The following is a 25021-nucleotide window of genomic DNA, read 5'->3' as shown; positions in this document are numbered from 1 at the left end:
AATTGATTTCAGTTATAGCAGTGTGAGCACATACGCTCATCGAAGGTAAGGTTGGGCTCAATGTAACAGTACAAGCGTCTCTGTATAAATGATCCGGAGCCGACAACTACGTAGCTCAAACTGAATAAACAGACACACTGTAGTCCCTAGAATACTGGATAACTTCAGTTATGAGATACAGGCAAACCAACTGTTTACGAATGCTGCACACCACACCAAAAACCGATGTCGGAATGCGTTTTGAAAACACATCTTCCAAAAACCCAACAGACGCGCCAGCTAAATGCAACCTCTCTGAAATATGCAGCACTCTCTTCGTTTCTGAGAAGATCTTTTCGGGACAGGCATCACCTTAACCATGTACAGAGATCAGCGAACCACTGCGTGAAGGCAGTCTCTCGCAAACGTCCTCTTATGAAAACCACGAACATGCTTCACCACTCGAAAAAACAGTTGGTGACCAGAGGGTAATCCACGCGCGAATGTCTGAACCTTTGAACACGTAATTGAGGAAGGTGACAAGCATGCTACTGCCGACAAATAATGGTGCATAGTTAATATGGTTTGAAACGAAGTCCTGCGCCCGGGACTGCTCACTGCACACAACAGACGCAGCATGGTGCAAAGACTTACGGTGTCGGCAGTTTGACCGCAGCGCAAAAACCACGGTAAATGAGGGACTCCTTGGGTGGCTCTCGTCGTTTTCGACAAGTGTCATACATTGTGGCACTCTGTCAAGCAGCTACCGCCGCGAATCCAAAATGCTCGAAAAAAAACCAGCCTGTGCGTCATGTGCTCCGACAGCTGTACTGTTACGATACTCGACAGACACGCCTCCGCGTTTGCTTGGTATGTCTCTCGGGGCCCCTTCCTGATCCAATATAATTCCATTCCGTTGTTCCGCGGCGCTTCACGAGTCTGGGCTGACTGCCGCCGTATCGTTATCCTCTTGCACCGTCTACCGACCGAGATATACGGAAACGCCGTGTCCGGAGGGCACCGTGGAAGTTGAGATACAACAAAAAACTACTGCACTCATATTATTGGTCTTTAGCACAACCGCAGTCCGGTAAGTCGGATCGTCAACGTTCATGAGCAAGAAGCACTGCATGCCGTTCCACTGGTTCCGTTCTCTTGCGAATCCATCCCAGTCAAATATATTGTCTACCGATTTGCACGGAAACAATAGCTACCTAGGGGAGCCTTTCAGCCCGTCTGGTGCCGCCTCCCGATCCCCACGATAACATGAACTGAAGGCTCCCTCTCACCACTATCCTCGTCATCTCTCTCCAGCCTGTTTCCATGTACAAAGAAAAATTTAGGGTCTGCATTCCTTGCCATGGCCTCAAAGGCGATCACATACATTACCCAGATGCTAACGGTTCTTCTTGATCTGCTCCGTTTGTTTCGACCCCCCCCCCCCTCTGGTTTTCTAGTTTTCTTTAAGCGGAGCAATGCGATGTCCGATGGGGAGGGACCCACAAAAGCCGGTTAAAGGGCTAGTTGTGGCTGTCAGTCCACAGCTGCGTAGCTAAGTGACTTCGAGAGAAATCTTCACAGTACTCCACGGTTCTACACTCAAGTCTTCATGCTCGTGTTCGCATCGCATTCCGTTAAGGTTCGGTCCACCAATGCCTCCGGTAGGTTAGCTGTCAGGATGGTCCGTGCGTGCTTCGTTTGTTTCTTTTTACACCGCCTTATCTTCCTGCTATCCTGATGACGGTGCCTCCACAGCGTGTATCTTTGTAAGAGCATCTCTGTCATCTTCCTCTTCATCCACTAGCTCTCTCTCTCTCTCGCCTTGACAGTTCTCCTTCAGATTCACTACTACATCTTCTGGCCCACGAGGACTACTGTCAACCGCCATTTCTGCAGGATCATTTTTTTCAAGGGCGCCACTTTCATGGGGCTGTATAATACCTGTGCTGTCATTCTCGCCTGCACAGTCTCGCTCGATTCGAAGGAAATCCCGACCGTCTGTGGCACCCGGGTCGAGATGAACCGAACTTGTTTCGTTCACTTCATCCCCATTCAGTCTCTGCTCTCCCCCCACATGAGTAGTTCCTAGCGACCCTGTGGCACCTTGATCCCGTTCCGCCTGGCTCATGACCTTCGCCCCTACGTCACTTCCGGCCTCTGCGACGTACTCTGGCGCTTCTTGGCAATTTCGTTTGCGTATCTGTACGGTCGCGTCACCCTCGTCTTCTTGCACCACCTCGGTCCCTTCATCCTCCATCTTACGTTTCCGTTTCCGCCGAGGAACCTCTCCAGTTAGCTGGGTTAGGGCCTGCTGGTCGTCTGCCCCCAGCATGTCATCCATATCCATGCGCGCATCGATAGCTTTTTCACGCGCTTCTAAGTCTCCACCCGGACACTCGGCCACCGGAAAGAACTTGTAGATACCTTCTCCAGTTCGAGGATGCCGGCAGCATGCCACCCAAGAGTCGTTCTCATCTTCATAATAGACGCCGACAGCTACTGCAGACAAAAGTGGAGAGCGGAACAAATGTGAAAATCAAAACCGTCTGACCTCTGACTGATAACGCAAGCTACTCTGTGTCAGATGAGTAGTGCTCTCATGTTCCCCTCCATACGTTGTTGAACAGGACTGCGCCGACGAGGCGTGGTTCCCCGTCCACAGGTCACCTACAGGATTTGCGGTCGCTGAAGGAGTCCCAACCAGATTGATTGCTGTTGCGCATTCGTTCTTCCAACTCCAATCGCGCCTCTATCGCCTTCTTCTTCGCCAGTCTGAATCCATAGACGTTCACCTTGAAGTAGCGGTTCAGCTGAGTCTTCGTTAAGCGGTTCTTGATGTACGCGAGCCATGCATTGCCCGTGCGGGAGAACGAAACTCCCACAATGCCTGACGTGCAGCGCGAAACAGCGGTCAAGGAGTCATCTCACTTACATCGCATGCGCATGAAAACCACGCGTCCCATCTCTTGACTGCCCGCCCTTCCTTTCGTCTCATGACGCAATCTGTAAACAAAGGACTCCTTAACTTAAACTGAGGAGTCAAGTAGGTACAAACCGTACACGGATTAAATGTGTCCATCTATGTATCTAAGGTGATACTGTGTTCTCCACACTTACCATTGCTTCGATGAGGTGGAAGCTGACGAGATACGCCTGCTCCACTGGGGCTTCTGGCTTCCTCTGATCTGTCGCCTGGAGCCGTCCCACCAACATGCCCTGCGCGTGTTGGCCAAGATCCTCGACCAGATCCTCTTCTGCGAACAGCGGTTGTGCCACTAGCACACTTCGGGGGTCGGACTGAACAGTGGTCGTAGTCCTCGTCTGCGGGACGTTGCCCCTGTCCAGCGGTCCCTAGATCGCCCGGATCCCGGAACTCTCTGACATCGCATGCGCGAGGCTCTTCAGAGCTATCGTGTGCCAGCCCAGAAGCGCCGATGGCACTGCCGACTTCGCTGCTTGACTGTGAAACACGACCATCTCTGGAGGTGCAACGTCCCGAATGTTTCATTCTGAAAAGTAAGACGTTCGCACTCTACCACGCAGTAGATTGACAAGAGCCACGTCGAAGAGTCCCAGTTCAATAAGAGGGCAAGAACCAGGAGAAACATGGAGATGGCTCGGACACAGCGGATACCGACGGCTTGTTCATTCAGCACCTGTTATCGGACCAGATCCTCAACGAAGTTTGCACTCATACACGAGGTGTCCCGTCGCGACGACAGTATATCGCTCATGTGAGACACAAATAACCAGACATCCAGTACCGGATGACAAAGTGACGTTTCCATTGTTCACTCTTTCTTCACCAGCATCAGCCTCGAGCACAGGAAATGAACATACGACAGCATATACACAACAAAAAGCCTGTATTACTTGAAGACGCACTCAACGGTGCCTTCCTACAGTCAACGTCATGACCCGAGTGGAATTCTACGATTTACAGGTATTCCATAGATGTTGCGCCTTTTGACAGAAACTTCTGGCACCTAAATGCGGACACGCGTTTTCTCTGCTTACCGCCACTCGACGGCCAGGTCATGCGCAACTTGGTCGCCGTACTTGAAAGTAGAGAAATACTTCACCTTCGACTGGCCATTCTCTATCCACTGAGCGATCCAGTACTTCTTCATCCTATTGTAAGTAACGCCTTTCACATGTGGAAAAGCCATCGTCGCGCCCATCGTCGTAGACCCAACCGGGGGTCCTCTTCCTTTTACAGCACTCTGTTTCGTCTCGAGCTGTGCCGCTTGAGCTCCTGCCGGCGAGCTGTGTCCTTGGCTTTGCAAACTCTGTCGAACCCGCTCCTCAGAACAACTCGGTCCCCATGGCTGCTCACAGTCGTCTCGACTTTGCAACGATACGCTAGGTTCACACTCACTACCGTCCTCAAGATGAACACCCGACTGTGGGTTGCTTTCTGCACAAGCTGCCCCGTCTCTCTGACTGTCTGGGGAGCCAGCACCCCGGCGCGACGCAAGTCCCATGACTCGGCCAGTGTCGTGCATTTCACCCCACCGACTTCGAGTAGGGTGGGAGCGACCTCGGACAATTTGAGGGAGCATCAGAGCAGGGATCCCAGCGGCATAAGAGGTGTTTACAGCAGCGAGCCACGGGGTCGCGTCTACGCCACAGAACGGCACTCCTCTAGCCGGATTTCGGCTGTCTGTAATATGCCTACTGCCTGGTACCGAAAGCAGTGCCTCACACGCTCGAATTGAAGCTGGAAAGGGTGCCTCCTGACGACTCGTGAAAGACTTGAAGTCTCCAACCCTTCTTGACGCGAAAGAGCACCAACGCGTTATGCCACCGCCGCCATTTAATAGACTACAAAGATGTTCGCCCTCGTCCACCTCAAGCCGCTGGGTGTCGTCTTTCGAGCATCCTCCCTTGCTGTCCTCATCGGTACCGATTGACCGTTTCGCGCCTTCATACTCTTCACCTTCTGGTCTCGGGAGACCCGCAGTTTGACGAGGCATTGTCACACTACTTGAAGAAGGGGTATCGAACGAACCTGTGTGTTCGTGAACGCGCCGCGGCGAAACTGACTCACGAATGAACGGGGCTATCACGTCCGTGAGGGAAAAAAAGTCCTGGTTTTGCATGTGATACGGGTCGCTTTCTTGGCCATCGCTGAATCTCACGCCTTCGTCGTCGGTCTTGGCATCTTTGTGACCACCGCAAGCTGTCTCGTCCACGCAAGTAATAGGCCCGACCTCATCTCCTTGGTTCCATTTCAGGCACAACTCGTAACGGTGGTCGCTCTGTGACTCTCCGCGCCACCAGCGTGGTCGAGTCGCAGCTCGCGGGATGATCGGCGCAGACAAAAAAGCATGAAAGGGGGCATTCGGCGATGAAGATGCTGCGCACATTCGATAGACAGGAGACACGAGACAGAATTACACGCTTCCCTCTGAAGAAGTCTACCTGCGTCGGTATGATTCCAGACGAGAGCAAGAGATTGCGCAGTTTTTAACGCACACTCGCGCCGAGCGCGACGACAGCAAAGTTCAGTCACACTTCACGAACACGGGCACCTATCCAGCATCATGTGAATATAATCTGGGTCGAGACCTGCGTGGCCCTGTACGTCTATGTCACATTCGGGGCCTGTTGTGTGTCAGCGGCGCAGCCGTTTTTGTGTACGGACCACGGCACCACGAGTTCATTACAAGTCGCCCGCCATTTCGAGAAATAGACAGGGAGTAATCCGCATTTCTCGCCTTACCTTCGGGATGGCTGCATTCAACCCTGCTATGTTTTTCAGAGCAGAAGCTTCCAGCCGCGCTGCCTCCCAAGGCTCCCTCCCTGGGATTGACCCCGTTACTGCCAGCGGGACAGGTGCCACGACCACCACCTGGAATAGCCTCGCTTTCAGTCAGGTTCCCGTTCGATTCAGAGCCGGTCGAGAGACGGCTGCTAACTGCCGCCTTTAAGGTTGGCTGGTCTCCACTGTTTGTCGGCAAGAGTTGGCAGGAATCTAGGTTTCTCGCCACGCTTTCGTACTCTGAACTCGCTCGTGTGACACAGTTGATACTCAGCGCTTGCCCCGAACAGTGTATGCCTGTTGAAAAACCTTCCCCCGTCGAGTTGTATATGGGACTTCCGGCGTCATCCTGCTTCACCGCATCTGCCAAGTCGTCCAGGTCTGCGGCGAGTTCAGAAAGTTTGTTGTAAGTGTCGACTATGTTGTCCGCCAGGCGGTCTGCCTGCTGATCGACTCTGAGCAAACGCATCTCAACAGCCTTGCGGAGCTGAAGAACAGACCGCTCGAGACTGAAGGCGCATGATGAGCAAGTACACGCAGAGTTGCAACTGTCCACCTCACTACCTCGACCCGTTTCCTCTCGTAAACTCCCGGAGGCTGGCTGAGCAGAGGGCGCACCGCTGGGAACACACTTGTTCGCCTCCGACTTCCACACACTCGGCATTTCTTCCGGTGAGAGCGACCCTGATGGGCAACAGCTCGTCTCAGTTCCCGTCTGGCGTGCATTCTCAGGCTCCGGCTGCTTTGCGTCCCGGTCCGAAAAGCCGCTTGTGTGGCACGGTCGGCCAACGGACGGCACGAAAGCCTCATGGCTATCTGAGCCGTCCGGACGCTTGTTGATAGCCTCTCGCAGAAGACCGGCGAGACGTCGTGGTTGCTCAAACAGTGCCCAGACGAGTGCCTCGGTGCACTGACTCTGGAGCCTCTCAGGCAGACCGCAGTCATCGTTAATTCCTGCGACGCGAGGAGAACCCCTCCTATATTGTCCATGGGTGCTGCTCTGGGCTGAAATACTTGATCCGCAGCACCCTGAAAACTGCTTGACTTCTGCTTCCATCCTGAGGAAAGTCGGCGTTACATCATACAACGTACAATCTGACTGCACTGGCCACACGGTCGTCGTACTCAAATGCAAGCAAGTGCCACAAGATGGGAATACTCACACGGTGCGATGACAAGGCAAAAGTATCAGCTCCATGAGAGCCGGACTGTCACCAGTGCCGTGCGAACAATCTCAGAGGCATTCGAGTTCGAGAAAGCTGGCTGCATGCGCTCAATTCGGTACACCGTATAGTTTGTGTACAGCCGGACGAAATGCACAAAGAATGTCTACTGATGGAGACAGTGACCCACTTCACATACTGAAAGACCGGCCACGACTTAAAGAATACTGTTTCGTAAATGGTGGGATATCCCGTCTCGCCAGACGAAGTGCCGTGGCAGTTTTGCAACTGGTGCATGCAGTTGTCCACCACAGTGCGGAACACCGCGGCGGCGATCGCCCGTTGAACAGTCGTCACTCACACAACCTGGCACAAAAGACCGAGAAGATATGCCTTTTCAAAACGCTCGATTATGTGTTGTTATGCTTTCTGATAATCGGGTAACACAGCGTTGTTTTTGACCGGTGCTACGAAGCTTATTCTGAAGCAAGGTTTGTTGTGTCAGTGTGCACCGCGAACGGAGGTGGTTAGTCGTCCACATCCTGCTCATTCGCGACAACCGGTGCTGGAGGACACGGTATCTGTACCCTTCGATCGTTGACATGGTCTACATACTCTCAGAGTAACTTTCCCGTATGTCTTTCCAGAACTATTGGCTGTTCAGGACCCACTACTCCCACTCACCGGCAGGACGGGCAGGAAAGGTTGCTGGAAGTGCCACTGCGGGCAAGCGGGTATACACTGGTTCCCATATCCATCTACATCATCATCTAATAGGCTTTCATTATATTTTTTCAGTAGCAGAATATACTGCAAAATGAATGGCAGTGAAGATCAACACCAACGTTTTTCGATAGACAAGGTGCACATATATACGCTTTTCACTGGTGGTGCTCACATTTCTTCTCGCCCACAGTTGCGCCGCGCACCAGTGAACTCGAAGAAAACATATGGGCTCATACCTCAGCGAATGCCCGTGTTATCCCTCTGTGCCTGGAATAATCTCGGCCTTAGGTGCTTTACCTTGTAGATTCACATGCAATTTTCTTTGCTACGCTGTCCGGGGAGACGAATACGCTGGTCGAGTTTTTTTAGCGGCATTTCTCCGGTGCTTCAGCAATGCATCCGTTGAAGTCAGCACCAAAACATCGTTTCACTTATTTACATTTTCTGCTCCCGATGTCAGCTATGCGTATGGCGCATTTGCAATACTAGTTCACCTGGCGGCCACTGCCTTTCTCTGTTCCAACAACAGGGGTATTACAATACGGAGACTTGGTGTACGGGCAGTGTTACTGCTATGGGTCCTGGGTACACTGAAGAGTAGAAGCGAATACCTAAAACATGAGGTGCGTTGTCCCTCCGAAGTCAGACAACAAAGTGGGGATCATAAAAAGAAAGTGGCGAATGAAGAACGGAAATTCCCTCATTATTCAAGGATGTAGAAGGTCGCTATAGCTGGTATCGCTGTCCGGAGTTAAGCATGAAGCGGCTGCTGCTTATATGCGACCATCCCTTGTGTTTGGTTTAGCACCATATTGGTTCCTTGGTGAAGGACCGTGTTCTTGGAACAATCGCCGTCCCCACGACGCTCGTCTTCGGACACAGAAGAGGTGGCGAATGTCGCTGTCTCATGTCCTTGGGAATTTCCGCAGCTCGTATGCAAAATAACGGCTATGCGGCACGTCCTCGTTTTTCGGTGCCGTGTTGTCAATAATCCGGCCATGCGGACCTCGTGAGACGGGAGGGAGTCAGCCGAAACAAGTTTTGAATCATTTGAAACATGAATGTGCAGGCGAATGCGGTGCTGCTACTGCTGGGTAGTCTCCATGTTTACAAAAGAGCACCTGCCGTAGTTTACTCAAATGAAGGGGTTGTTTTCGGGAACGAGTGATTAGTTACACGGTTAGTAAATAAGCAACAGCGTTGGTCCAGCTATCGTCTTAGCTCAAACGCTTTGGCGTGGAGAAACACTTAAATCACACAATAAAGTCTTGTCCGAGAAACCTACGTTCGGTGAGGCACCAGACATTTGGCGATGATGACAGTTGTCACTAACGACCGGAGAGACGCAGCAGAAAATTTGATTACTAGCAGAACCTCTTCGCTTATCGTCGGTGTTAAGGCCCTACACGGGAGAGGACACATCCTTCGTTACCAATCATTCCACGCGCCCATGTTATTTTCTCCGGGTAGCGAAACAAAACCATTTTCATTGCAAGAACTCCACCTGGGAGTGGATTTTGGCGTCTTTGGGCTGGTTGATCAGGCAGTGCTTGCCATGTGTGCTGCTTGCAGTCTTCGACAGCCTGCGTCAGTGTCAAACGCAGACTGGAAACGAAGCTTATCTTGGTTACGCTTGAGTTGTCCATGGTAGATATGCTTGTAGTTTCGAAGGAGTTCCCCTGTGGCTTCGCTATTTCTATTTTCAGAGCACTGGGTCCGACCTCCGGATAGGATTTAGTTCCGCATGGACTCCCGAAGGGCTGAGGGCCCCATCATTCCCGTAGCGGAACATGGTTTCCCCTGAGGGACAGAACGGCTTTTTTACAGTGTGATGGTGGGGCTGAGAGTAGCTACACCATGAGCACAGAGTGGCGGGCTCCCCACATCGCTGAACTGCTCCCGGATCACCGATTCTTTGTTGTTGAGGGCAGAACCACCCGATCCAGGGTTGGTCACACTTCCCAAGTTGGGTGGTACGCCGGCGCCAACGCACAGCTTAATGCTGGAGGCGCGTGCCACTTCCGCGGTGTTACTAGGCGCGAGTAATACCTGTAGTCAGTGGCTCCCTTCAGGTAGTTCCGTGCCCTGGCCACTTCCCGTTCCGCGCGACTACTACCCCCCACTTACCGTCTTCCCCTCACCCACTCCCTGCCCAATAGTCTCCGGTGTCCGCTCCCGTACCATGAGAGATATCCATTAGATATTACTGTTTTATCCTGTCCTTCGAGGAATGGCATTCATCGCCGTGGTTGCAGTATTCCAAGTACCCTTTCATAGGGTTGTGCCAGATCCGCTTTGCTGTTTGCGACATAACAACTTCAGGGTCGTTTTTACCTCGTGTGAGTGGCGACATTGTACCAGCGGCAGACGGAGTCCCCTGTCGTTCGTACCTCACTAGGAGTTAGCACTTACCATTTCGCGACCCCGAGTACCCGGCTACGGCGCTTTTGTGGGATGCGTTTTTGTAACGTGTGCAGGAGCGAATACGTTTGCTCGCCTTGGGCTAGTTTGGGTGCTGTCTGAAATAGCCTACGTCAGTCTCAAAACAGTCAATCTATCAGGCGGGAGGCGCCGGTCCTGCAAGGCAGACAAACCACCTCCCCCCGCCGTGACGGCCCAGAACGTTGTCGCGCTTCCCTGTTCGTCGACAGTGCGCCTGTGGCCCGCTGATACGCATGACCAGAGCCGAATTCATGTTTGGGAGTGTGTTTTTCGTCATATGTGTGACAAACCAGCTACGAATGTATTTTCACTGCATTTGGACGAAGAGTCCAGCCGTTCCATTGCGAAAGCCCAACCAGAGCTGACACTGATTTTGTTTGGTGGCCCCGCGTCCGTGCCCTACGCACGCCCGTCTGGCACTTTCCGTGTTAGGAGTTACGGAATCCGCCTTGCGTGGAGTGAATTCCAGACTTGCAGGAGACAGAAGAAAATTACAGGCACGCACAAAAACATTTTGCGGTGCTGTTTGGCGGCAGGACAGAGTTGATTTCTTGCGTGGCGGCTTTGCAGCGGTACAACTTGCCTGGCCGTCCACTCTTGCAAGGCTGCAGCTAGTCGTGGCAGTCGGACACCAGGGCTTCCCAGTTGCCTACGACGCGGACTGGCAGCGCACCAGCCGCCTGTCGCCTGCCGGCCAACTCCTCCCCCCCTTCGATCAGCTGAGCTGGGTGACGAGTGAATTGCTTCGAACCTTCCACTTTTACAGCGTCTTTTCTTTTCCACAGTGCGTCTGACATCTTGTAGTGTGACCGGTGAGTGTACTTGCAGCGTTGTTCTCATAGTGTGCGAGCACTGCGTAGGAGGCGGCTAAAACGAAACAAATCTTTACAAAGACGCGCATCTGAGGAGGGCACAGACGCCATCTCATATCACTCTGTTTGATTGACGTTTTGTCGGACTGTCGCCACGATCATAAAGAAGCACCGTCGTGTCCCGGTTTGTGGGGGTGACCCGGTCGCGGTACTAATCGGTGTGGCGGCGTGACCTCACACAGCTGCTCCTGACGAGCGTGAGCCCTCAAAGTGCTGCAGTGTTTCAGTGCATGTTCTATTTTCTAAGGGATGATGGCAAAACCGGTGGTTGACAATTCGTCCGTTTCAGAGGCGACATCGTCACCGCTTGTGGCGTCTCCGTGCACAGCGTCCGTCGAGCTCCCGTCTGAACCGACGCTCGGCTGCGACAGGGTCACCCATTCTCATGAGCCGAGAGAGGAGAAAAAGCGAGTCCGGTCTAGCCACAACGTGCTAATTTTCGATACCGCCACGATTGGAGAAAATGCGCGGAAGCGACGTGTGCGCCATCTAAGCGGAGAGAGCGCTAGGCTCTTCCGACCGTTCGTGTTCAACAATGGCGTTGACGACGCTGTCGAAATGGGGACTGACGTAGACGACGAGCCTTTCGTACATCACAAGGCGGCGAACTCAGGAGAATCCGTGCAGCGTAATCAGCTGTGGGGGAGAGACACTAGCTCAAACGCTGTTGCCGGCGCTACATGTGCTCCTCCACTCGCTTCTGTAGTTTCGGACTGGCTGCCATCAGACGGTAGGCATCAACGGGGTAGTGAAATGTCTGATCGCATCACCAGGAGTACGTGTGCAACAAGTAGGGTCGCTTCTCTTGAAGCAGCTGACGACGCGCTCGGAGCTAGAGACTGCCCAACAAAAACGGCGCTTGGTTGTGGCTCCGTGGGTGCTCCGCAGGCGGGCGCTGGGCTTAGTAACACTCTGAGAGACGGGTCATCTCGGGAGAATCTCGAGGAGAAGGCAGTGAACAGAGACGAAGGAGGAAGGAACCACGAAGAAGAAGATGTTGCAGCGCCAAGCCGAAAGGGGAAGATTTCAGGGTTCCCCTTGACCAGTATCACTCCCAGGGAGGACCCCGCGAAAGCCGCTACGCCGAGCCTTTATGACGCCTACGTAGGTGGTGATATCGGCCTTGGCGATGTGAATACGGGCACAACTCAGGGGGATACAACTGACGCAAGCAAAGGGGCCTTAACAATTGTTACATCTGGCTGCCGCATCCATAGTGAGGGGGCCCGGTCGAGTAATTCCTTCAGTGCCAATGATAGTCGCCATCCTAGTGCTCAGGTGGGTGTTCTGCACAATCACGTGACCGAAGCAGATGCTAATGATGCCTCTCTACAGGGGGCAACTGACGCAACAACTGTGGATGTCGATTCGAGGCGGACCGTTCGAAGAACTCTTACTGCAACAGAGGCATACGAGATGCATAGAAAACAACAACATCAGCGGCTAGTCATCAGCGCCGGCGAATGCGAAGGTGGTGATGAACAGCTGAGGAAACGGAGCTGGTCAGGAGGTGTCCATGCGGATACAGACGCAGCGTGGGCACGGCTGCAGGAGCAGTTGTTAAAACGTGCTTCGGACGGCCAAACAGACAGCGAAGAGAGTAACAGAAACGGTCAAAATTCACCAGCGGCATCGTTCGCGCAAGGTGATACCTTTCTCTCGAACGGTGCCGGCCTTACCAAGGAAGAAGTTGAAGCTCGACACCATCCTGCCCCCGTGTTAGCGGAAGAGGAAGATCGTGAATCCTCAATGTCCCACTCTCCTTCCCCCTCCTCCACACTGGATGCGGCACTTGCGACAGCTGACGACCAGGGAACTGACGAGCAAGTCAGCGATTCCTTTACCTCGACAGCAGGCAAACATGAACGGGGTCGCAACGCCGGGTCTGGAGGGGGAGGAGGCGGGACAGGTGCAGGAAGCACGCCCTTCTACAGCGTATCCGAGGGTGCGATGAGCAAAAAAGTCATCCTTAGAAGCCATAGATTTTACCCCGTTATCCGCGGAGTCTCCCGCGACAACACAAAGCGACGATGGGCTGTATACTGGAAGGGAAACCGGAAGTATTTCTACGACAAATTCTACGAGGACTGCTACCAGGCATATCTCCATGCTGTGGACTTCCGCAAACATGCAAAAGCACATGGTCCCCTAGCGGGCTCCGTACCTCCGGCGGGTTTGATTACTGGGCCCACATCGCCGGCGTCCTTGCTGAACTTCTCAGGGCCATTTGAATCTGTGGCAGGTTCCGGAGGGTCCACCTCTCTTCTCGAGTCCTGCTCTTCATCCGCATCTTCGTCACCTGCTACCGCATCTTCATTACTCTTATCGACAGCCGAACGCCTCCCGCGCGGCTCTCGGGAACTGTCTTCGTCTGCTCTGGCAGACAAAGTGCTCCGGGAGAGCACGGTAGAAGATAGACATTCCAGGCTTAACCGGCATGCCGTGCTTCCGCGATTTGCCGAACAAACAGCAATTCCCTCAGTCGACGAGGCAACTTTCGGGAAAGCGCACGGTGGTGTTGGACCTAGGCGAGCTTCAGGCCAGACATTAGAACTCTATAAAAATGCTGTTCGACTCATGCTTCAGGATTTATCCTTCACGGTGGCCCCATCATTTTTTGCTGCGGCAAGGAACCGGTGCCCTGAAGATGCGGAGGATGACTCACGTGAAGAAACTCCTCGCGTCACGGGGGGGCTGCACTCGGCTGGTTCTCTATCGCTTCTCCAACAGGTTCTGCACTGGCACCTAGAGCATGTGCAGAAGGCAACGCACCAGCACCAGGTGTTTCAGTTTCTATCCATACTTTCCCCTTGCTTAGAAAGTACCAGGCTACCCAGTCAAAGTCCACCCAATCTGCAACAACGATTACTGCTGGAACTGTTGGATCTTCACGTCCAGCAGCTTCTTGTGTTATCAAAGGACATTTACGCCCACTTTCAGAAACAACAACAACAAGACTTACTCCTTCTCCTCCAGCGTGTTGTCTCGCACAAACAACAGAGCAAATCACCTAAACAGGGTGGCACACATTCAGAAGAATCCCCATTCAGTGTTACAAGCGACCCTTAGATGGGAAATTGTATCATACTTAAGTCCTTGTTGTGGTGAGATGGCGGAATGGACTGCCCGACCAGGGAAATGCGACCGAATTGTACTCATAAAATAAGGAACCGAGGGAAAAGATGCCACCCTGCGTACGATTGATGGAAATGACACCCTGTGACCGCCGGCGCTTCTTTTCTGAAGAGATTGTGGGGATTCTTCCGTGTACTGGATCGGTATGGAACCAGTTACTTTGGTTTTGATGGCTTTTCCAGAGTTGAATCTCGCTTCCGCCAGAAGATGGATGGAGTGTGTTGCTCGGACCGAACGCGACACGCATAACTGCGGCCCTTAATCTCCGTTCGCTCCATATAACTCCGTGTGGAAATGCGACCAGTTTTTTGACGACAGCACGCCAAAGAGGTCACTCGTTTGCAGGGGAGAGTTTTTGACTATCTTTTTCGGTGGCTGCACGCTCTCATGTGTCCTGACTCGTACAGTAAGTATTTCTAGGTCCATGTGTCAGTGAGATAGCGTGCTTGTGAGTACAGGTCCGTGGACGAGTGCCATTGCACACAAGCGTCCTGCTGTCGTGGCTACGAGTCACTGAGCTGCGTGAAGGCGGTCGAACTCGCCTCAGACTGTCTTTTGTGGAACTGTTTAACCCAGCTTTTGGGAGTATAGGGATTTCATATAGAGTCTGTGACCCCAGCGCCAATGAAAAGGGGCCATAGATAAGATGAAATGCTTGGTGTGTGCGTTGTGCTTGTGCTGTGGAAGTAGTATGCTAGTTCGTTTTGAGCTATCTCCTGTAGCAGTGCATACCCTTGGATATGATTCGTCGCTGGATTCCAGATGACTGGACCGTTGCCCATGGGCCGTTCGGGGGCGTACTGTTCTATACAGCGAATATTTGTATACGTCTTGGGAGACGCTTGCGTTCATGGTTTCGCGCCGTCTCTCCGATGCAGTTCCTTAACTGCCCTGATTTATAGGGATATTGAGAAAGAATGGCATCACGGTGGCTGCTTTAGGACATAGTAAAAGCTTTTGCTCCGCCCCACGCTGGCAACGCCTTCTTCGGCATAATTAAGCCCCCAAGGTCGTAGAGATATATGCGTGTGTCTGTTCGGTCTTTCTCACAATGCCATGTGGTGCCTTGGTGTTTGCGACGTGGAGCCCTAGCAGCGTAGCGAGACAACGCGTGCGCCTGTCTGTGTAGTTGCGATTGTAGTTACACTCTCTGTTCCTGGGCAAGCCTTACACGTTTACCAATTTATCGCTTCTGATGAGTTCAAGAGAAACTATTGTATATTGAAGAGGTGCTCACAACGCGCCAAATACCACTAGAGGTGGCCAAAGGACGTGCATGGCGGAGCGATACTTCACGGCGTTAAAGCGTCACATGTGAAAATCTCTCTGCCCGGACGAAACAGTACATGGCTGTCAATGTAGGAGGTAGTGAAGCGTTGTCCTCACGACGCTACAAACCATGCGGTAGCAAGCCCAGTCTTACGACTTTTTATGTTCATCGATTCGGGCAATCTTAGCAGCCTAATCGCTCCTAGCCTGTCTAATAAAACTTTCACACCGGCAGCCAAATTATTGGATGTCGTGTAGCGATTTTCTTTTCAAAAGAATATGTTTCGATCGATATACCTGTTTGACCTGGAAGCTCTACTTTGCCATTTCAGTAGATGCCCTCAAGTGGAGCTTCACGATTGGCGTCAGGGACACAGTTACTCATCTGTAGCACTCAGTCTACACCGCTGTACCATCTCAACCAACCGAGCTCCAGGAAACCATTAGCCTTTGTATTCCGTAGAAACAGGACGCACCTACGCTCGAGACTGGTGTCAAGGATCCGCAGCAAAGCTCGTCGGCACTGTGCCCAGCTAGAGAAGCCCAAACTGGACGAGGAGCACGATCACAGGTTGGTGGGTAGTGATGAATCACGCAAAGGGGCCCTTACAGCGTTCAGGGGCATGCTGTGGGGACCAGAGTTCTCTTCTGGATTCATATGAATCTGAAGTATATTCATGACAAGGTGGCAGAGCCTCTTCTGTCTTTTGTAATAGCATTTTCAAGGGGATCCGCCGATGGAGCGGGGGAGCCCGCATTCTTTACGGGTGTAACTGAGGGAATATCGTCGCTGTTGAAGTCTCTTGTAGACCACGTCAAGCGGCCATTCCTTCCGGGAAGCACCGTCACGAAACAGTCGTTGAGCTGCGTAACAGAATCTGTCCGTTCGGCGAAACGCGTAAAGCGCGGATAATGGACGTCACTGTGTAAGTCAACAGCGAGCTTGTGGAGGCCGTTGTATGCACGCACTAGTACGATATTTAGAAAGGCGGGTTTTCAGAAAAAAGTGTTTCTCTCACCATAGGGTTCCAGGTCTGCGTAGGTTTGTCAAAGTGAATTGATGTCTTTCGAAGTTTCCTCAGCGTTGCAGAAAACCATGTTATACGATGCTGCCAACATCGCACGTCTTTAGCAAGGCGGACACAGTAGTGTCTTCAAAAAACGGATCAAAAAGACACGGGACCTTGTGGCTACAGGACATCTTGATAGATGCTGTGCAACCAATGTGTCAATCCGTATGACATTCCACCCGCAACTTCGTGGTATGTGACCTATTTACCAGCCCGAAGGAATGAGGCAGAGATTCCAGTTCCAGGCACTGACAGCTGTTGACCACACACCATTCCACAACGGTAGGACTCTTCTTCCAACTTTGTTGCGAATCGACAGATCGTGACACGACAGAGTATCGTAAGCGGTAGTTATGTATGTTTAAAGTAAAGATGTCATGCTCTTCACGAAAGCTGACAATCGCAGAGTACTTTGCCACGCCCGTACGACGAAAACAATAGAGCGAACCTCCTTATTTGAAATATGCTATTCAGAACTCGCCACAAGTCGCTCTTTCTTCCAGGTGAAGTCACCGTCAGGAGAGACTGTGACATTAAAAATCCATATGGCGGCATCCCGGGGGGCGCAGCGCCTGTTCCATCAGTCAACCATATTGCAAAGCATTCTTGCGCTGCTCTACAGAACGCCCGGGAACGTGGAGTGGATTCTGTCTCCAGAGTCCAACACACCTCTCAAGCACCTGATAGTTCCAGTGGAGCCCAGGGTACCACTTGGGAAAGCTTATCGACCGGGATCATCGGGGCTGCTGTCGTCTTTCTTCGCAACAGACGCAAGAACACGTGCTTTTCTCGTTGCCCTGTCGCACTTGCCCATAACTACCTTGCAGACCTAAAACCAGTTTAAAAGCAGAACAATTGAGAGTCTCAGGGAGCAAGGTCATGGCAAGTACTAGTTTGAACAACTCTTCTGTGGCTGTCCCACCCCGCAAGACCACGTGACTCGGTATACTAGCCTCCCTGTGGTCTCACATTAGACGCCGTGACAACACTCAAAGTATGTGATATCAACGCTGGGGTTTTAAAGGGCATCACGTACCGACATTTCTGATAGACACAACTTGAATGGGCTGAACCAAACTCCCCTTGAGGACTTACATGAGCTTCCAGCGTGTTCTTGTTTCTTTTCGAAGCAACAACCGTAACCCGCATGCCGGGTTGGAGGTAGCCGCTGAGAATCCACGGAGCCATTTTTGCACCGATGTGGTTGTCGACAAACCTGAAGAGTGCGAAAACACAAAAGACACGCAAACTTGGAAAGTTGCAATACTTGGAAAAATAATGACCTGATGGGACACAGAACCATCAGTCTATTACGGCATACACTTTCTGGTATTTTTTCGGACTGAGTGTTACACTGGTGAATGGGCCATCCGACAATCAGATGGTTTTTTATCTCTCGTCGACTTCTCCAGATGTTACCTCTTGAGGGGGCGTGCGCCAAACTTGTGCGTGTAACTCCTTTGCACGATGAACTCCTCTGCAGAGGCATCGATGACAAGCTCGATTCCCTTTCGCTGTAGCGCATTTTTCAGGTCCTTCGATTGGATGGCTAAGATCTTTCTGACGTCTGCAGGATTCATCGGCTCGAAAATCTGTAGGTAGCACACCCATCCACAGAAAAGAATAATAAGAAATCCCGTGGAAAGAGTCGTGTTGTTCACGGAACAGCACAAATGTGGTATGTCAACCTCACTCGAGGCATGCTGTACCTCGTAATAAACCAGGTATTTTCCGTAAAACGAATGAGCCCCCGTCTGAGCCTTTACCCTGCCGCCTTCCAAGCGAAGCATTATCAGTGGTGGCAACCCAAGACTTCCGGCGTTATCCTTGTTGCCCATTGCTCTAGAGATTCTCGCAGACATGCTCTTACAATGACTCCGGAGAAGCGGTTGACGACTTCCGGCTTGAGAAGGCCTGATCCTGCAATCTCAGACAAGATCTTTCTTCGTGCTTCCTTCTTCCAATTTCCAGACTTCTTGTTCTTGTCGAGGACAGCTCCCTTCTTGTCTTTTTTCTCTGACGATGAGTCGTCGCCTTCCGATGCGGCTTCAGCACCCTTCGCAGCTTCTGCGAATTGCTCCAAATTTCCGCTTTTGGGGTCGAAGGTTGCCAATGCGGTCTTGGATTCCTTTTCTGCTTGTTCATACGCCGAGATGATGTACTGCGCGCCGACATTTGAAGTGAGAATGATGACGCAGTTCGTGAAGTCTACCAACAAACCTTTGCCATCTGTCAGTCGGCCTTCATCCAGCATCTGATCAATACAAGGAAACAACATCCAATGGAGGGTCTGAATGTCATACGAAAGACAACATGAGCGTTAGGGCGCTTGTATGTATTCCCTTGCATCTGATTTTGACAAAATAAACAGAGACATTTTATTAGGATACTGTCTTCCAGATAGTACACACTATGTGAGCCCTCCAGTGAAGCAACAGGAGAAAGCACGAAAGCAAGCGCATGTTTCAAGGGTGCTGTTTGCCGGCCGGACGAGAGCCTTATTGCAGACGAATTTTTCTCGTCCCACGAATGTCAGGACGGATTCGTAAAGCATGCGGAAGCGAGTGCGTCACAAGTGAGGTGAGCAGAACACTTTCCGGGATGTGTTCTCACCTGCAACATAATGTTAAGAATTTGCTGGTGTCCTTTTTCAATCTCGTCAAAGAGGACAACGCTGTGAGGCCTGCGACGCACAGCCTCAGTGAGCTGCCCTCCAGCGTCGTGGCCGACGTAGCCGGGAGGACTTCCAATCAAACGCGAAACGCTGTGTGCCTCGCTAAATTCACTCATGTCAATTCTAATAAGATTCTTCTCGCTGTGGAACATTTCCATTGCCAGTGCCTTCGCCAGCTCTGTTTTCCCAACGCCTGGAACGGACAAGAGAAGGCAGACACCCGGCATCATGTACCATACAAGGCAACCGACGGTGGTGCGGAGCAGCAAGAATTCTTCTGGAGCCACTCTGTTTAATCGCCACGCGGCCTATCTGAAGACACGGCATCGAGTTGCGTCTGAGGTCTGGCAACAGCATTGTCTGCAGATGACGGATTGGACGTCGTTTTTGCTCAGGAGAACTCACCAGTGGGACCTAGGAAGAGGAACGAACCGACAGGCATGCCTTCGCGGCTCAGACCAGCCCGGGCTCGCACCATGGCGTCCGCCACTGCTTTCACGGCATCGTCTTGACCAATGACTCTCTGAAGAGAAGCGGCGTACATGGTGGCAAGGACCAGGATCTTCCCACGATATACTACATTGTGCAAACGCTACGTTATCCTGCGCTAACTTGGCTTTCTGGGCACCACTGGAGTATATGCCACAAACGTCTTTTTCGATCTGGTGATGTTCCCCACCAAGAAGGCTCGCGGCACCTGAACAGAGACAATCGAGTGATCGTTCTCCACACGTGTCCTCCGGAATCGCCTGTAGCAACCTAGATTTGTTACAAGGCAGCCACCTTCACGCCAGGCCTGCAGGAATAGATTTGTGAACAACGGCGGACAGTCTTACCGAGTGGAGCAAATCGGAGAGGCGCAAAATCTTCGATTTTTCATCATCAGTCAGCTTGGCAAGTGGAATGCCTGTCCACAAGCTAATGACCTGAGCCACGTCATCAGCAGTGAGAACGAGCTCCTGCTTCTCGTGAAGGGACTGCTCTTCAATTTCCTTCTCCAGGTTCTTCAATTCCTCTTCCGTTCCATCACCGTGCTGGCAAGAGACAAGGGAAAGCAAAGAATGCTCCTTGAGGATACCTCTGTTACGAGTGAGCTCTTCTACATCTCTAAATCGCTTGTGTTTGGCGCGTTGTGTTTGTTTCACTCTGTGTTCTTGGCGCAGAGACACACCGCAGCCGTGACTGTACTTGCCCAGAATGTGCCAGCCAGAATGAGTACCACATTTGCAGGTCGCCACTGTAGAGAACTTTTCGCGCAACGCAACGTCAACACTCAAGAGATATGTCATTCCCAGTGCTCAAGTGGTTTGTTTTTTGTGAGCCGTCTAGACAGATGGATAGAGCCCTGTTGGCTGAAAGGTGGCCGCAGTGTGTTTCGAGTCGGCCACATATTGTGATGCACGTCACCACGAGAAACACGTTGCATACATTTTGTTTTTCAATCCGTTGCTGATCTTGTTGCTCGACTTTACGGGTCTCTTCCTCGAACTGCTCGCTATTTTTCCTCTCCATAGCAACTTCGTCGTCGTTCAGGGACCTCAAGTCCCATTTCACGCGCTTTGTTGCGGCCGCTTCATCCAGCTGCGTAACGTTACACCGAAACACACAAACAGTACTGTCAGTTTCAGGTTTTGTATGACGCCATATATGCACCAGCCTGGGCAATGAATCACTACAACAAGAGCGCGAGACAGCTTTCCGGGAGCTTGAGCTATGCATTCCGTCGAGCATTCATCTCTGCGTGTGTTTGCAGATCATGAGTGCTCAGGAAAGTTGACGGGAGAGGCATCGGGTGGAAATTGAATAAATGCAATACCAGCTCTTCTGTATTTGGCAAAGTACCACGACTCACCAAGTCGATAGCTTTGTCAGGGAGCTTCCTGTTCCTGATGTATTTGTGCGAGAGCATAACAGCAGCGACGATGGCCTCGTCAGATATCTTCATTTCGTGATGGCTTTCGAACTTGTCAGACAGCTTCCTCAAGATGTAGATTGCTCTGTCGGTCGAAGGCTCTTCAATGAAGATCGGCTTCAGTCGGCGCTCCATGGCCGCGTCCTTCTCAATGATCTTGTACTCTTCCTGAGTCGTCGCTCCCACAAGTCTGCATCCAGATACCGACAACTGAGTGCGAAGAATAGCGCGTCAGTGCTTGTCCGTTTGCATATTAATTGCCGGACGCCGACACAGGCAACAGTTGCTTCTTCACCTACCAGGAGCGGCCCTCAGTAAGGCTGCCCCGGACGCGTGCGCCGATGTGAGTTGACGGGAAAATGGAACACTGTGTACGGTTTTAGGCTAGACTCGCGTATAGAGAGTGTCTGTTTCCACTGTTCTCTGACCATCACACAGTGACTGGCGTTTGTACCACTGGTGATGCGATGCGAAACCACTGCCGAAACGCGACACCATCTTGGCATGTGGTACAATCCTTCATTGTCTGCATCTTTTCACATCATTGCCGTTAGCACATTTGGTACAATGCGGAAGGAACTACAGGAAGAACCGAACTTTTCAATTGGGGTCACATTCTGTTTCTTAGGTGTTACAGTGTCTCAGTCGCACCTTATTTCACCTCTAGCCATGGGAGGCTTCAACAAATTGGCAGCGTCCATCGTGCCATCGCTCTTTCCGGCGCCCATAAGCATGTGAAGCTCGTCGATGAAGAGGATGACACGTCCTTCTTGGTTCACCGCCTGAGGAACAGTAGAGGTTTGCACACGGTAGAAGCGGATGTTACTTGAAATGGCCCCACACACTTCACCGACGCTTGCAGAACCGAATTGACACTGGCAGAGCGGAGTCTCTGACAGTCGGACTGCAACTCTCTCGACTTGCACGTTCCTCTGTCTGCCTGAACCAGCCTCTACAGGTGTGCTACTGCTTTGTATAACGATGGCTTACGTATCGGATCAGTGCCTTCATACGCTTCTCGAACTCGCCACGGTATGTCGCACCAGCGATGAGCGCACCTAGGTCGACCGCGAACAGGATCTTGTTCTCCAGCGACTTGGGGACCATGCCCTTCATACCGACGAAAAGCAGAAAGGCAAATATAAAATAAAGGATCCTGGATGCTGAATCCATGGGCGTGTACATCGTAGTTCGTGAAGGTCTTTCTTTACCAGATTCAAGTTCTACGATATTCAGGTAATCCAGATATCCATGCCGGAGGAACTAATGTACCAAACACAGTCGGGGGGAATGGAGATGCAATGATATAGTTGTCTTAGTTGTCGTGCACAGTCGGCATCACGAACAAATACGTCATAGCTAGGCCATATATTTTTTGTAAACAAAGGACTCCTGAACTTGAACTGAAACGAGGTGATGATACAGCCCAAGGATAGGTTGCGGGGGAGGGTAGTGCACAGAATCAGCAGGCAAAATCATCCGGGATGGCGGTTCTTACCTCAACGAGACGTTGAGCGAGACCCTCGACGACAGCTGTCTTGCCAACACCGGGTTCGCCTACAAGGCAGGGGTTCCCCTTACCCTTTCGACTGAGAACCTGTGATCGCAGTTGACAAAACATCAACAAGGCGTTGAATGCCGCTGCATGCATGGCGCCATGACCAGCCTGTTAGCTTTCATGCCAAATCTGCTCGCCAATGGCGGAGCCTGCGAGCAAGAACGAACTCGTTTTCAGCTTGAAAGCGAACTTACTGTGAGGACTTCTTTAATCTCTTTATTGCGACCGACAACAGGCTCCAGTTTACCTTCCGCTGCCAACTTCGTCATGTCCACACCAAAGCTCTGGACGAACTCCTCGTCGGAGGCGTCAGGTTTCGCTCTACTGGTGGCCGGGCTGCCTTCTGTCGGTTGCTTCTTCATGGATCGACTGGCAACGTCTTGCTTGAATTTATTTTCGTACATAGTGGTCGAATGCCTGTACAAGCGCACAAGAGGTGTCGGCGTCGCATGATAACTCACATGTGGTGCAGTTCTGTTGGGTTCTATTCTCAGTATGTCAACATGTCCAGTACCAAGCTGTCATGACTTGCGCCACAGCTCTAGTACTTCGTCGACCGCAGACTGGGTTCGTGGAACTGTATGGAAGGGGAGTTCCCTCATCATTATCTGTGGCCGCGTAACGTAGCAGGACGGACACGAAAAGTGCCGCGTTAGAGGACATGTCTTTTCTAAGCGCTAGCGATCAGACTGACTCCAGGAAGACTTTGACGTTGCATCCAGCTTGCTCCAACGACTTTCGCAGGTTATTCTCCTCAAAGAGAGACGTAATCAAATGTTCCATTCCGATTGTCTGCTTCTTGTCCTTCTGCGCAATTTCCAAAGCGCGGAGCGCCACGCGTTTTAGCTGAGGCGTGGATTCCAGCTCATCGACAATCTCGACGTCCTGAATCAGACGCGGCAACAGATAGTCACGGGCTGCGTGAATTTCTAGTCACTCCAAGGCCAAGGGGTGTCTACAGAGATGTTTGTTGTTTTGATGAACCCTCGGCGCGGGTCTACCCGGGTGAGGCCCTTGCCACCGAGAACATACCAACGTCAACCGGGAGAAAAACTACGGACGGAAGACCGTGCACATCCTGCTGACTCGCGAGGCCGGGTTGCTGCTGCGACTGTGACTTACCGCTGAGGTAGGGAGCTTAATGAGAACGTTGCTCATTGCCTTCTTAAGTTCGTATACGTTTGCGCCACACTGCTCAAGGGACCTCACAATGCCTACAGAAAACGAGCACGACATGCAAGCGAAAGTTCAGTTGTCTGTCCACGGAAGAAGATGCGCAGTCTCTGTCTGAAAGGGCCCACAACAGAAAGTAGGGGCACCTGTTCCGACAATGCTTTTGCGATGTGGATGCTTACTGAATTCGCCCTGAACCTCAAGAAGAACGGTGAGGAAGTGGACTGGAGTGATTTGCCGGTGGCGCATGTACATCGCCAATACTTCAGCTTGATCAAGCTGGTCACGCGCGTCACGGCTGATGCTGGCAGGCTGCAAATAGAAGGCAGATACCACACGAAACAGGAGTATGCAACACAGACCGTCCCTGGTTGGAGAGTTCTAAAGCAAAAGAAAGGTAAACGGCGTGGGTGTGTCACATATTCCACCTAAACGGAGTTCTGAACGGGAGTGTCCATTAATGGTGCCGGCTTTGACTGAACGGAGACAGTGCCACGTCACACTCGCAAAAACGGGAGCAACCTATCCCACAAGCCCCTTGAAGCCTGTGACGGCGATGCGGTGAGTACAGCATACGACGAAATTCGTTCTTTCTTTCTGTCTCAGTGCTGGCCGAAAGGGGGGAGGGGGGCGAGGGGGAACTGGTGCTTCTCTCTTGCAGCCGATGCCACCATGATGGCCCCCTGCGCACAGGAAGGCCGGCCATATATGCCAATTCTGTGAGCGTTCCACCACCAATCAGCACAGATCTGCGCAAAACTTTAGACGGCATATGTCCAGCTGATGCTAGAGGTGTCAAGCTCAGCCAGTGCTCGGAAATGTGTAGTGGCTGCCAGTTGGTTCTTCCCAGGGAGTCGATTCAAGGGCGCTCCCCTTGCCAGCCCTGCGCTCTCCCTGAGCCCTCCGCCGTTTTCACTTCAGGAGTTGTGGCCCCTTAATACCTTGTTAAGCTTTCCTTCTGGCGTTGTAGTGTTCCCAGAAGAAGAGGCGCCAGCCACCAAACTCATGGTTCGCCACGTGAGCGCGAGAGTGACGAAGATGGCAGCAAACATGAACCGTCGTGCGCCGGGGGCGCGCGAGGCGGTGAGGACCCTCTGAGGAACGCTCATCGTAAGTTGAAAAAAGACCTCGTTCGACAAAGGTATCTTTGAGGAGATATTCGGAGAGCAACCGATTCAACTGATTTTTGCTCCCCCACTGCCAGTCAGCACATGGATGACAGTGTTGGCTTCATACGGGACAAAAGGCACCGGGCAGTCGAACCCACCACGCGTTCAGCACGGG

General features: G+C 52.0%; 3 protein-coding genes across 3 annotated transcripts; 1 reads left to right on the top strand and 2 right to left on the bottom strand.

Moving 5' to 3' along the window:
• Positions 1-11: 11 nt before the first annotated feature.
• AP2VIIA9 (AP2 domain transcription factor AP2VIIa-9) lies at positions 12-7123 on the bottom strand. Its single transcript, XM_018781895.1, has 5 exons — positions 5705-7123; positions 3997-5338; positions 3097-3488; positions 2651-2866; positions 12-2478 (listed from the first exon to the last, which is right to left on the bottom strand). The coding sequence occupies exons 1-5, from the start codon at positions 6798-6800 to the stop codon at positions 1709-1711; spliced, it is 3816 nt and encodes a 1271-aa protein (XP_018637473.1). The 5' UTR covers positions 6801-7123; the 3' UTR covers positions 12-1708.
• A 2996-nt stretch (positions 7124-10119) lies between these two features.
• AP2VIIA8 (AP2 domain transcription factor AP2VIIa-8) lies at positions 10120-15444 on the top strand. The gene is made up of 2 exons (XM_018781894.1): positions 10120-13676; positions 14264-15444. Exons 1-2 carry the CDS (start codon positions 11196-11198, stop codon positions 14267-14269), a joined length of 2487 nt encoding a protein of 828 aa, XP_018637472.1. The 5' UTR covers positions 10120-11195; the 3' UTR covers positions 14270-15444.
• A 951-nt stretch (positions 15445-16395) lies between these two features.
• Positions 16396-24736, bottom strand: TGME49_282200 (ATPase, AAA family protein). The gene is made up of 17 exons (XM_002371385.2): positions 24679-24736; positions 23920-24049; positions 23687-23778; positions 23259-23449; positions 22759-22981; positions 22505-22603; positions 21997-22116; positions 21658-21788; positions 20947-21196; positions 20523-20675; positions 19931-20128; positions 19500-19617; positions 19034-19287; positions 18291-18674; positions 17840-18012; positions 17516-17636; positions 16396-17249 (listed from the first exon to the last, which is right to left on the bottom strand). The coding sequence occupies exons 2-17, from the start codon at positions 23990-23992 to the stop codon at positions 17142-17144; spliced, it is 2688 nt and encodes an 895-aa protein (XP_002371426.2). The 5' UTR covers positions 23993-24049; positions 24679-24736; the 3' UTR covers positions 16396-17141.
• Positions 24737-25021: the final 285 nt, after the last annotated feature.

This window comes from Toxoplasma gondii, chromosome VIIa, assembly GCF_000006565.2.
Source record: "Toxoplasma gondii ME49 chromosome VIIa, whole genome shotgun sequence".
In the NCBI taxonomy this organism is placed as follows: Eukaryota; Apicomplexa; class Conoidasida; order Eucoccidiorida; family Sarcocystidae; genus Toxoplasma; species Toxoplasma gondii.
The sequence above is the reverse complement of the archived record's forward strand: the minus strand, read 5'-3'. Positions and strand labels throughout refer to the sequence as shown.